We start from the raw sequence: 14,014 nt of genomic DNA, 5'->3' as shown, positions 1-14,014 counted from the left end.
ACAAAGTTTCCCCTCTGGCCCGAAACCCCCCGCTCTCAACACACAGATGAGGGATCGATCCATTTTTCTTTACCAGCAGGTTCGCGACTCTATCGCTGTGCCTATGTGCTCACAGCCCCGTCAGACTGTGCCCTCCGTTTTCTCACCAAAAAACCAGGGGAAAAAATCTTTAACCTTTAAATATCGTCATACAAAGGCGGGTTATCCGGCCCCAGGAACCAGTTTTTTCTGGGCTATGCCCCAAATCTTGGATTGAGGCAAACACACAGCACCAAAAAAAAATTACAGGTTCCTCCTTTTGCCTCTAACCTCTTCACATCAACTCAGACTGTGTGCCAGGGGGCTCAAACCAGACGAAGAAAGATATAAAAATATACTCACACGTGGTGCGGCTGCAGCGGCCCCGGACACCCCTCGACCCCCAGAGAAAACGCCTTTTCCTCTAAAAAACAGTTGAGGTTCTAAGGTTGGGTTTCTTTTTTTTTAACCCAAGAGCGTCCTCCGCTTTTCTTGCAGGGTCTAGAGGTCCCGGTGCACGAGCAGCCCACCCAGGGACGCCAATTTGTCGTGGAAATCGACAAAGACAGTCAACGAGCCGGGATGCCAAAAAGAGAAGGTTTTTATTTTGAAGTTGCAAAAAGGAAAAATAAAGCAAAAGCAATGGATGAAGAATGAGAGTAGTCAGGAAAGTCGGAAAAAGCCCCGTTTCTGTGTCGACTGGGCATTTTTATACAGTCCCCCCCTGCATACATGAGGCAATGCCAAACTCGTGATCTGTTTGGAACAGATCACTACCAAATATAAAAAGAGGAACAGAAACTGCACGTACCAGAAGATAAGCTTTTTAGGAGAGAATAATTCATAAATCAGAAAACACCATTTGCTATGACCCGCTAGTCTCCAGGCAGAACTCAATTTTCATCTCTTTAGGCCTCAAATCTGAGCCTGTATGTCCCAGGAGCAGAGAATACACAGTTCACATAAAATCAATGATAACATACTGATTGAATGATTAACAGGATGAATATTGAATGATTAACAGTAATAATCAGTATAATTGATTATGAATACATGAAGTAAATCAGGAATACATGGAATAAATGTTGATTTTCCCCCACACTGGTCATGCATGTCCTGGGTTTACCAGCCTGGTTCTGCTGGTCAAACAGCTTGGTCATATTCTGTTTTGTGTTGTTTTGTTTTTTGGTCAGGTTTATCATGCTTGTAGTCCAATTAATTCATCAAATTCAAACAAAAACACATCCATAAGAAGGGCTGGACTAAAATGTAGCATCCCAGTTGGCCACCCACATTGATAGACTTTGTTGTCAGGTTGAATGTAGGTTGTGATGTCAGGATGTCTAATGCCAGCATCAGTTTTACAAAGAATAGAGAAGGCATCTCACTTGAAGTTAAAGTTACCATGATTTCAACATCTTCAAACATCACATTGGTGAAAACAACATTTAGTTTTAATTTATGATAACAAAAATCCATCATCATTACACATAACATCCATGCAACACAATGAAATTCTAACTTTGTTAGACGTTGTTGTCATTAGATTAAATAACCGAAAAGCAATGCCACTAGTGTAGGCGCTTGATGATTTCTTTTTTTTTACTAAACTCAATTCAACATATATTGACTCCAAATATATGGGGTTTCTATTTGTTCTCGCTAGGGCTGCTTTTTTAAAAAATTTTTAAGCTTTATACTGAATCAATCTCTGGATATCTTCAGTTGTGTGAGCAGACAGTCACCCAGATATGACACTCTTTGTTTGTAGCTTTAGAAAAACAGGGCGCTCTTTTTTTTTAACCACAAATACAGAGATGCAGTAGTACTGAGATAAGCATGACCTACATTTGCACTGCTTTTTTGTTTGAAAGTTTTACTTTATTTTCCACCACTATCTTCAGTTTACTTTTACTGTATTTCCTTATGGTTTTCTCTCTCTTGTAGGGGTGGACACCAGGTTGAAGTTCACTTTGGAACCGTCACTTGGCAAGAATGGATTTCAGCAGGTAAGCTGACTGGCCCATTGTCTGCTGTAAATGGAATCAAATTACTGTTCTGGATTCTGGATATATTGATGAGAAAAAAGTAAGTGGGTAAGTGTGTATTTGTGTGTGCTTTGGCACTAAATGTTCTGAAATGTGTTTACTGTAGTGGTACGATGCCCTCAAATCTGTGGCCAGACTTCCCACTGGTATCCCCAAAGAGTGGAGGAGGAAGGTATGTCCATGTGGTGCTTTTCTCCTCTTAATCATGATCTTTTCACACCAGTAATTTACTGATTGAAAGTTTGGATATTGAGTCTGTTTTGGTTTGTTTTTTTAAGCAGTGAAAAATCAAACACACCAAAATGTGCCCCATGTGTTTTTCGTGAGAACGTTTTTTCCTCTTATTGGTCAGACCTGTATAGGGTGGGAGCAAGGAAGTAAATACAGGGAGAAGGTCCTGTGTTTTGCACTATTGCATATTTCTATGCAGTTTAACATAGCATTTCTTCACAACTAGAGTAATTATTTGGGTAGTATACCAGGTTAAGCTGGCCAGAGTGATGCCAAATTAGATTAGATTTGGAAAAACTTTATCAAAAATGATACTTGATACAAAATGATGAAAATAATACTTCTAATACTTCTGAAAATAATTATCTTTCTGTGGTAGAGGTGTTCAAATTTGGACCTTGAATTCATAATCAATACCTGTGATCATTGGTTGGTGTGACATTATATGGCTAAACAGTTGCATTTACTTATCCAGGTCTGGAAATGGCATTCAAAATATTAATTTAAAGATATGGGTTCTGTGGCATAGCTTTAAGAACCATTTATTGCACCTTTATTTTAAAACTTTAAATTAATATTTTTGTGTGTTCCATAAAGCATATATCTAACTTCTTCTTCGGGCCTTTTAAAGACTTCTTTTTTTATTATTTCCAGGTAAAGTCATCTGCATAGTGTTTTTCAAGTTAATTTTTTTAACACATGCAGGTATAAAATGAGTTCTGCTGTAAAAAATAGTAAATCTCTAAGCATTACCTTTTAGTGCTATTTAAGAGTATTAATAATAATAAAACTGTTTGTGGTAAATATTGTTTCTAAGAATGTGCTTTGATTTGAACCAGGTCTGGTTAACCCTTGCCGATCAGTACCTTCACAGTATTTCCATAGACTGGGAGAAGACCATGAGATTTGCTTTCAATGAGCGCAGCAATCCTGATGATGACTCTCTTGGAATTCAAATTGTCAAGGTAATATTTATATAGGGGTGTGTAATATTGTTATAGGGGTGTGATGGTACACAAATAGAACAAAAACAAACCTTTCAAAATATAAAAGGTAACCTTGGTTCTTTTTTTATTTATTTTAAACAGACAATTGCCTAAAAAAGTTAGTTATGTGGGCTCCAAATGGTCCAGCGGGCTAAGCGCTGCCACTACGATCAGGAGATCGCTGGTTCTTATCCCATTCATGTAGCTCGCCATTGGCTATCGGAGCCCTAAGGGAGCACAATTGGCCTTGCTCTCTCTGGGTGGGTAGATGGCGCTCTCTTTACACATCACTTTAAAAAGAGGCATGTGCTAGTCTTCACTCTCCTGGTGTTGGGGCATTACTAGTGATAGGGGGAGTCCTAATGAGTGGGTTGGGTAATTGGTTGTGTAAATTGGAGAGAAAATGGGATAAATTAAAAAAATAGAAATAAAATTAAGAAATAAAAAAAGCCTTTCACATTAACAAGATGCCGTTACGTAGTTCTGCACTATTAAGTGCAGGACTATGAATCAATGGAAACAGGCTGCTTTTATGTGAATACTTGAATGCTGTGAGGCAGATGAACGGAGGCTGAAAGCAGAGAGCGGATGTTTATTAGAGGAGATATTTAATGGTGATGTTGGAGCACTCTGATTAAATGTTAAAAGGCCCAGCAGGATGTTTGCTGTGTGTGGAGCGTCAGCTGGGAGTGGATAATGGAACTGTGTGTGGCCTCCTCCCTACAAAGTGCCTCAGTGATTCATCACCAGTTCAAATAAGAGCAAAGTCCATGTTCATTCATTCATTCTCTCTCATGGCCACACAATGAATATGTATCTTTACAAACTGAGTTTTATTTAGACAAAAAAACATATTCAGATTCTCATCTGAATTTCTGTCTGCGTTTCTGCTTTACATGTGAGGCAACTATGAATTGAATACATTGTATATGTAGATCACATTTATATTATTATATTATTATATGCCACCAGCAGCTCAGTTTATATGTTTTTCTGTGAGATTTATTCAGTGAGAATTGTTTCAACTTCTTTTCACAATTGATATAAAATGTATGTTTCTATTTCTGGGCTTAGTTTATTTACCTTTGAATTTCTGTAAAAAAGTGGACGTTTGGAAGGAGCTAAGTTCTCCTGTCACTCACTCCTGATCTCCATCCTCTCCTCAGGATCTGCACAGGACAGGCTGCAGTTCATACTGTGGTCAGGAGGCAGAGCAGGACCGGGTGGTGCTGAAGCGGGTGCTGCTGGCATATGCGCGATGGAACAAGACTGTGGGCTACTGTCAGGGCTTTAATGTGTTGGCTGCACTCATCTTGGAGGTCACTGAGGGCAATGAGGGAGATGCATTAAAGGTCTGAGTTGCTGTCTGTTATTTGTATCATACTGTATTTGTTATATGTTTATTTTGTGCTACGTGGGCTGTAGTAGCAAAACAGAAAAGTGGGAAACTTGTATTTTATCACAAGCCTTAAAATGTCTCACACTGAAACAAGAGTGATCTGTAAAGCTAACTGAACAATTGCTTCTGTTAACCTCTGTACTTGTCTAATCCAGAAAATACAGAAAAGACCAAAAACAAATGCTGATAAACACTTACTCACTGTGTATTTCAGGTGATGATTTACCTGATTGATAAGGTGCTTCCCGACAGCTACTTTGCCAATAACCTTCGAGCTTTGTCTGTGGACATGGCTGTGTTCAGGGATCTGCTGAGGATAAAGCTTCCAGAGCTATCTCAGCATCTTCACCACCTACAGAAAGTAGCTAATCGGACTGGAGGAGGTGGGTAACTCCCTCAACATGTGGTTTCCACTTCTTTTAACACCCTAATGAATAAGTTCTTAATAGCTGGTCATCTTGCTACACTATCTGGGCTACATTCATCACTAACATGAATCATAATAATCAACAACAAATAGAAAATTAGTATTAAAATACAAAAAAAGGAAGTAATGAGCAGGAAATGTATGTATACAACGCATTTTGTTGGTTATTTATCAAATAAAGTCAATCTTTTTTGATTTATCCTTTTGGACTGGATGAATTGATGTTCTTCTGGTGTTTTTGCAGGCAGCTATGAGCCTCCTCTCACCAACGTTTTCACCATGCAGTGGTTCCTTACCATGTTTGCTACCTGTCTGCCCCACCACACTGTGCTGAAGATATGGGACTCTGTCTTCTTTGAGGGTTCAGAGGTGCTGCTGCGAGTGGCTTTGGCCATCTGGGCCAAACTTGGAGAGTGAGTTAGCCAGTGGATTTTCTTCTTCTTACCAAGGGCCTGTATTTTTATTTATTTTTTTTTACATACAAATACAGCGAATAGAAACTTTGAGTACTCGAGTTAGAAAATGTTAAACTTCAGATGTTCAGAATGTGCAGAGACATGGGACTAGTATTGTATTCCATGAATTGTGTCATGTTCCATGAAAGTTAAAGAATGCTGCACTGACCTATAAATTGCTTCAGTGTTGTCATCTTAAAGTGTACATATGTGTTAGTCACATTGCAGGACAGGGAATGGAAAATGAAACTGTACATAACCTATATCTGCTCATTATCATTTACGTTACGACTATCTTTAATGCATAGAGTGACTTATTAATATCAGAACTTGTTTGATCATTAAAAATTGTTAAAAATGTATCTGCTATCATGGACTGTTCTAGCCAAATGTTGCAGGTCCCAATCGTTACACCATCATGCCTATTTTGATAAATTCCTGCTACAATTGTGGCAATGTGGTTTGAGAAATATTACATTTAAAATGCACAACTTCAGATATGGAATGTCCTGACCATAGGACATATCACTATCGAACCTCATGAGCATGCTGGAATGTTCCTCAGCATTCTTCACAAGATAATACCTTACAACCTATACACTTTACCAAAATAACACCTTATGGTCAAAATACATAATGCTTTTCAATGACTTTTGCATGTCCGTGCATATTGTGCCAGAGAAAAATCAATATCCTTCTCTCTGTTTTTATCTCTTTCTCTCTCTCTCTCTCTCTCTCTCTCTCTCTCTTTCTTTCTTTCTTTCTCAGGAGGATTGAGGAGTGTCAGACTGCAGATGAGTTTTATAGCACAATGGGAATTCTGACTCAAGAGATGCTGGAGCAAAACCTGATCGACTCCAATGAGCTCATGCAGGTCAGAAAGTCTCTGATGGTGTTTTTCAGTCCTTACTTAGCTACCTGTGTCCTAGACAAAACAGTAGCAGTAATAGTAGGAATGTCTCTCTCTGCTCTTTCCATTCGCTGCCCCCCCTTTTTTTTTTTTAGGACTACATCATAGTCAAAACTTGAAAATATGTTTGTATATTTGTGTGTTTTTGCCCTGACAGACGGTCTACTCCATGGCTGACTTCCCTTTCCCCCAGCTGGCGGAGCTGAGGGAGAAATACACCTATAACATCACTCCGTTCCCTGCTCCCGTCAAGGCCAATGGCAGGTGTGTAACCTGAGGAAGTAGGATTGGGTTACGCTGTGTTACTCTGTGTGTGTGTACAGATAGTCTTATCAACATAGTTTAGCATTTTGTACTGTTGTTTAAGCGTGTGTCCTTCTATGTGTAAGTGAGAGAAGGCATGCAAAGTTGACATTCAAATAAGCACTTAACGGACAGCTTTCAGTGAAGTGAGTGAACTAAAGATAAACTGCTTTCTATCAGTGCTGTAAATCTATTCTATACTTGCGTTTGAAGCGTTGTTTATTAACCGGGTTGTAGGTCTGGAAGAAAGGTACAGTAAAAGTGTCCACTTTATAGGAGAAGAAAAAAAACATCTTTCAGTGGAAGTCAATGGATTTAAAAAAGTTAAAATTTCCAAGTAATTCTGGAGAATTTCTATTAGTATATTAGTATATTATATATTATATAGTATACAGTATATAGTATATAGGACTACCTGAAGCAGAATTCCAGTCATGAGCATTAAGCTGTGGGACAATGGAACAGTGTTCTATGTTTTGAGCTCCATCAATGACTTTTGGGATGAACTGGGGAGTTAAGAATGAGGTGGAGTTTTGATCATTTAACATCCTCACTTCCCTAATGCTTTTGTTGATCAATGCAATTAAATCCTCACATCAATGCTTCAAAATGTAGTAGAATGTCTTATTTTAGCAGTAGAGACAGTTACTCCAACAAAATCAGAATAAGCTCTTTTTAATCCCCTTTGATTTTGGATGAAAGTTTTTGACACAGTATAAAGAAAAACATCCAGATTCATGTTATTTACATTACATTTTCCTGATGAATGGACCAACAGAAATGCTCTAAATTTTTTTAAATAAAAATGTTTTACATTTTACTCCACTATAAGTTAAGAAGGTATTTTCTTCTCATGTAAACCAGCTATTTTAGAGGTAGAAGTTTTTTTTGTATATTGTATATTATATAAAATATGACTTTGTAAATGTCATTTGTTTTGTGTTCAATTTTTTCTGACCGTAGCCAGGGGATTCACGGATGGGAGAGTGATGATGATGGTGACATGGACGATGAAGATTCTATCGTCACTGCTCTGGGCTGCCTGGGGCCGCTGGGTGGTCTCCTGGCTCCTGAGATCCAGAGATACCAAAAGCACTTAAAAGGTACAACTGCAGGTCATTGTTTTTGAGTTTTTATGATGGACACATAAAAAGAGCTGTGATAACATTGTAAACAGGAAACTAAATTTTATCATCTGTGAGCATCCACAGTGGCGGACTCTTTATACTGCAAATGGTTTTCACAAAGTGTTCTGAGGCTGCATGTAGAATGAAGAAGAGCTCCTCAGTGAACGCACACTCCAGACTAGGACTTAAATTATTTTGGGTTTTTAGTAATCATGTTTCACATTGATATTGAAATATCCCACACTATTGTCAAACATTTGCATTTTCTGTCCATATAGTACATCCCTTTTATTATTAGATTTTTAGTAATAACAGAGATCATGAGGTTGTAACTGTTTGGATTTTCTGGCTGCCACTGTAACCAGTGCCGCTCCTTTTTCCTGTTTGCTCCCACACTTCCTGCAGGAGGGGAAGTTGTGAGACTTATTTTGTTAAATAAAATGTGCATTTTCACATTGGGACGTCTAGGACAGCACACTGTGACACTGAGATGATCTGGGGAAGCTCTCTAAACTGTCTCTCACTCTGTCACGCATTAACTAATTAGTGAATTGGGAATGATGTCTTTGTGTGTGTGTGTTTATATTTGGTCTGCGCTGTAAATGGAACCCATGTGCTCAGTCTGGTGGACTGATGCCTGGAAGTATGTCTTTGTTGTGTGTCCAGCGCTGCAGATTACATCCATTCCCTCTCTTTTTTTCAGTGTGTGATCTTTCAGAGTGTCAGCTTGTGGCTTGTCAGCTGTTCTGAATTTCAGACATTAAACAGAGTGAGGGAAAACACAACACGAAAAGATCTGAAGGCTTGATTTGATTGAAACTCTGCTATGAACTGATCAAAAGATTCCAGCACTGTATTTATTATATATGAGTGTAGGAATGCATGCAATTGCAAATCCTACCAATTTGGAATGTAAAATATAATATGATATAATTATAATTTTGAGGAACCTGAAAACAGAAACCTGACAACACCTGCTTGATTTTGGCCCTGCTTAAGGAAAGCTCTTAGCTAGTTCACTTGTGAGTTTTTTGTGTCAAAGACTGTAGAGGAACTAAACTGTAAATTTGAACTCCCTGGTTCTTCCCAAGCTTTGATGTGTCTAGCATGATGAACCGAGGTGTAGAAGAGTCTAAAATGTATCTTTTTTAAAGTTATAATAAGCTCTGTGTCCAGCAATGATCATTTTTTAAGAAGTGATCAAATTTATTTGCTTTTCTGTTTAACACTCTCTGTATGTCATAATAGGTATTTAGGGTATTCATAATAATTCTCAATTATGCTAAAATATTCAGCTGAATTTTGTTAAATAATCATAGTATTCATTTTCTCTATCTTTTTCCTGCAGAGCAGAGAGGTGAGCTGACCTCTTCTTCCAGTAACATGGCAGAGCTGAGCCCGGGGGCAGTGGGAGCTGGCCGGGCTGAACATCAGGCCACCATGAACAGCATGATGCTGGAGCGCATGAGCACAGACATCAGAGCGCTGACCAAGCAGTACTCACGCATCAAGAGACGACAGCAGCAGCAGGCTGGCCTGCTCTACATCCACACAGGTAGGAGGCGGCAGAATCTCATACTGCAGCACAACAGAAACAAGAGTCTTAGAGGAGGGTAGATTATATAAAACTACTGCATTTTAATCCCTATTTTCACAAATATCTGGGTATGTACTGTATGTAAAACACAGTAAAAAAAAAATAACACAATTAAAAAAAAATCTGGTTCAAAGGGTGTGGAAAAAAGAAAAACGGTGTGGCAAGCATACAGTGCTATAAAAAAATATTTGCACCCGTACAGATTTCTTTTCTTTTGTTTTTTTTTCCAGACCAACCTGGTTCTATGTAGGAAAGTATACCTAAACTTAATAACTTATAGCCTAATAATTCTTGGTGGCTACGATTGCAATCAGGCTTTGTGATAATTGCCAGTGAGTGTTTCAGCCCACTTTTTTCTTTGCAGAATTGTTTTAGTAGAGCCACATTGCAGGGTTTTCAGGCATGGTCATCTTTTTGACCTCCTGGATGAGTTGTCCATGTGCTTTTGAAGTAATTAACACCAGTTACTTTTTTACATAGGGCCATGTTGGTTTGGATTGTTTTTTTCCCCTTACTAAATTAAATCATTTGAAGATGCTTTTTGTATCATTGTTTTATATTTTTTTATATTTACATTTGTTTGAACATTTAAGTATGACAAAAAAGGAAAAAAAAACGTTCTCACAGCATTGTATAAGTAAAACAAAAGTATTGCATAAACAAGAATATGTTTTAGAACCATTTTTAGGCCTTCTTTGCCATGTGTTCTCCTCAGGGCTGCCAGTGGAAACTGAGCCTGTTGCTCCTCATCAGCCCAGTGAATGGGCAAGCAATGACTCTGGTACTGACCCCTCATAGGTGTCTACTGCAATCAGTTTGGGTGCTGGGCTTCTTATAATTATTCACTAATTATATTGGTGGTTTGGAATACTGTGCTGATGAATATTATGAGGTTAATGGGATGCTGATGAGTACAAACACTTGATTTTAATACATTGATTCTTTTGTCTATCTCTATTCTCTAATTCTCTTCTATCCATTGATTTTAGTACATTTAATATATTTATATTCTTTGGAAGGCAGCTTGACTGACTTGGTCCTTATTGCCCCTATTATGTTTGTCATTCTGTAGGTAAATGTCCAGCCACAAGCGTCATGGCTTCCCAGGTCCACACGTCACCTGTAGTCAACCATCTTCTTCTAGGGAGAAAGCCTAGAGCTGCCCAGCGTGCCTCTAGGAGCGGTATTGTCCATGCAGGATCAATACCCCAAGCTCAGTCTACTCCAAACCTGGACCACGGGGCTCGGGCTAGGCTTCAGTCTCCCTGGCGCACCCATGTGCGTACCCACCGAAGAAACCTGGCCAGGGCACGGGCTCAGCTGGGCTTTGATGACTCTTTCACAATGGATGACGACAGTGGCAGCCCTGAGCACAAACATGAAACAGCTGAAGATGAAAGTACAGAAAGTCGAGAAAGAACAGAGGAGAAGGAAGAGGATGAAGAAAAAGAAGAGAATGAGGAGGAAGAGGAAAGGAACTTGGAGGATGTAGATGATGAGGAGCAGCACAATAAGGAGAAATCTGAACCTGTCCAAGAGGTTACAGCAGAAGGAGAAGAATTAGAACAGCATCTGCAGGAGGATGAGTGTGAAGAAAAGGTAGAAGAGATGCAGGAGGTGGAACAGCGATTGTCCACTCTCGATCTGGAATCATCCGCACCATCAGATTCTTCTCCAGCTCTTAGCGATGGAGAATCTATCCAGTCTGGCAATAGGACTTCTGAGGCTGAGTCAAGAGACCAAGCAGAAGAGCCAAAACTGACGGTGGGATTGAACCAACAGTCACCACTGCAGCCGGAATCCAACCTCCAGTCGCACCAGTTTTGCTCCACTCGTCGCACCACCTCTGACTCATCCAGCTCAGAAAGTGGCGGCAGTTCTCTCAGGCGCAGCCCCTCAAAACAGCAGCAGATCTTTTCCCCCTTTCCTTGTGTCAAAGCCCCTCGCAAGTCTGCTGCTGCTAGGAACTTGGGTCTTTATGGCCCCACATCAAGAACTCCCAATGTGCACTTCCCTCACATGAGCAAATCCATGAACCGGCTAGGAGCTAGTGCCTCTGCTTCCACTCGGCGATGATGATGATGAGCAGGTTGTCAAAAAGTGCAAGGACTTTTTCAGTGGGTTTGCTTTTATTCCTCACATGATCTCAAAGTGCTGTCTCTGAGATCATATGAAATATGCACATGCCAAGCTGTTTTGAAACAAGTATTGCACAAGGGTCTCCAATTGACCTGTCCATGCTCCAGTCATTAATGCATACTTTTGTAGCTACCTGTGCTAGATTGGACAAATAGGTACTGTTCCAGAGCACTGCTGGGAAATTTACCAAGCTACACCTTACAGTTAATGCCCTGTTCTTGACACACTTGATTTAACTTATACACACCTCCTTGTTTCTACTTCTACTCACTGTCCATCTTATCAGCTCCTCTGAAGCTCACCCTGTCCTGTGTGATCCTGACCATTTGAATAACAGAGTGGAAGGAATATGATAAAGTATGCAGAGAAACAGATTCAGGACTACAGTGTCTGTAATTATATAACTACAAAGTGCTCATGTATGCTTTATAAGCAGTAGAGCTTTATAAGATGGTAAGAGAGTATAGAAAAAAGGAGGTAGTCATAATATTTTGATGATTGTGTACATTATCAAACTAAACAAACCTTTTTTAAATCGTGAGAAGGTGCACCAGGATCAGGGTAAGGAACCTGTGGTTTACAGTCGCAAAATAATGTTATGAACACTGTGTTTTTCTAATCAAAGCTTGACTGCTTGATAATGAGCTTGCCTCCATTTTGTGACAAAATCATGTACAGTGTGAGAGATTTGAAATAGCACACTGTAAATGCATGAATTTCTCAATATGTTAAGGCTACCAATGATCAGTCAAGCTTCCGTCAAATTCCCAGCCAGCGCTACAAAAGCATGCATTAGTGGGTGGAGCATGGATAAACTAAATTAAGTCCTGAAGGCTGAGAGTCCTGCACAGTTTGATGATTTTTAAACTCTCTCAACTGTGCTGAGCTCTGGGCCTTCTCTACACAATATGGGTACATGAAGGAAGAAAATCCCTATTGATATATTCATACATAATCGTGTTCTGTTCTGTTCTTTTCGCATCTGAATTTTCTCTTCTTCTGAAAACCAAGAGTGTATTACCTCTAGCGCCAGCCATCTATTGCTGGGAGTTGTCTCAATATTTAAAATGTCTTTGCTGAAACTACAAGTGTTGACTGGTGGCCTTGCTGCTTTACTATGAGCAGCCAGAGTCAGAGAGAACACAATTGGCCATTTTCTCTGGGTGGGTAGATGGCGCTTTCTCCTCTAATCATTTCCATTGTGATGCTGGCTGGCACATTCATCTATTCATCTATTGTGTCAGAGCTGGGGATCCAGCACTTTCCTTTTCACACTTCACATGGATCAGAAGATGCTTGTGTTAGCCTTTGCTCTCCTAGTGTTGTCTTTATGAGTGGGTGGGTTAATTGGCACAGCTAAATTGGGTTAAAAAATGTAAAAAATAAAGAGATTGCTGGATGCATTTGCCATAGTCGTATTATGTATGAGTATGTAAGTGACACAAAGCAGTTAACTCACTCCACCTCCAGGAAATTCCAGTATATCCTAATTATTGGCTGGTAAATGCCTCATTTTTATTCCTACAAAAGACACAAGGTCTTGTTTTCCCCAAAGAGTATTTATTAAAACACAGCTCACATGACCTTTCTTTTCATTCTCTTATCTATAATGTCTAATTTTCTTCACCAAAGATGCTCTTCCATCACATTGTTCTCCTTTTGCTGCTGTCCTCTACAGATATCTTAAAAAACTGCATTGTTTCACATTGTTTGTTCATTGGTTTTCAGTTTATCAGCTTTACAGAGTGGATGTTAAACCTTTTCACAGGTGACACTTTAGGCCTGTTGAACTGCACTTATTGATCTGATGTTTGAGAATATATCATATCCAGAGTAATATATATGTATATAGACACTCTAAAGATGAACTGATAAATGAAATGATTGTCTCATGAAATATTTACTTTTTTGATTTTTTTCTGTTTGTTTAAAAAAAGAAGTAAATATTGGCTATAAATAAAAATCATGTAAAGGTAAGCATGTGCATTTTACATCTTTTGTTCAGTTCATATATGAATGGAAAAATTGGAAAAACAAGAGACCACTTAAAATGATAAGTTTCTTTGATTTTACCAAATTGAAAACCTCTGGAATATAATCAAGAGAAATATGGATGATCAAAAGCCAATATGGATGATCAAAAGCCATCAAACCAAACTGAACTGCTTGAATTTTTTGCACCAGGAGTGGCATGAGTTATCCAAAAGCAGTGTGTAAGTAGTGTGTATTCCACTAAATATTGATTTCTGAACTCTTTAAAACTTTATGAATATGAACTTGTTTTCTTTGCATTATTTGAGGTCTAAAATGTCTTTTTTGTTATTTCAGCCATTTCTCATTTTCTGCAAATTTGAAATTTGGGAGAAATGTCTGC

At 38.9% G+C, this 14,014-nt stretch overlaps 1 protein-coding gene across 4 annotated transcripts in view; it reads left to right on the top strand.

Moving 5' to 3' along the window:
• tbc1d30 (TBC1 domain family, member 30) overlaps nt 1-13,617 on the top strand; it is a 28,174-nt gene extending 14,557 nt beyond the window's left edge. For 2 of the 4 annotated variants that reach the window (XM_022662053.2, XM_015606738.3), the window contains 12 exons: nt 1,966-2,027; nt 2,173-2,238; nt 3,137-3,262; nt 4,450-4,635; nt 4,897-5,065; nt 5,354-5,522; nt 6,333-6,438; nt 6,632-6,738; nt 7,741-7,880; nt 9,253-9,459; nt 10,217-10,282; nt 10,574-13,617. In XM_022662053.2, coding sequence (XP_022517774.2) covers nt 1,966-2,027; nt 2,173-2,238; nt 3,137-3,262; nt 4,450-4,635; nt 4,897-5,065; nt 5,354-5,522; nt 6,333-6,438; nt 6,632-6,738; nt 7,741-7,880; nt 9,253-9,459; nt 10,217-10,282; nt 10,574-11,577 — 2,408 coding nt within the window. In that variant the 3' untranslated portion in view covers nt 11,578-13,617. The remainder of the gene's footprint in view (nt 1-1,965; nt 2,028-2,172; nt 2,239-3,136; nt 3,263-4,449; nt 4,636-4,896; nt 5,066-5,353; nt 5,523-6,332; nt 6,439-6,631; nt 6,739-7,740; nt 7,881-9,252; nt 9,460-10,216; nt 10,283-10,573) is intronic. The other 2 variants (XM_022662054.2, XM_015606739.3) reach the window with 1 other exon arrangement.
• The last annotated feature ends 397 nt before the right edge of the window (nt 13,618-14,014 follow it).

This window comes from Astyanax mexicanus, chromosome 2 (assembly GCF_023375975.1).
Source record: "Astyanax mexicanus isolate ESR-SI-001 chromosome 2, AstMex3_surface, whole genome shotgun sequence".
In the NCBI taxonomy this organism is placed as follows: Eukaryota; Metazoa; Chordata; class Actinopteri; order Characiformes; family Acestrorhamphidae; genus Astyanax; species Astyanax mexicanus.
This window is presented reverse-complemented; position numbering and strand designations above follow the sequence as displayed.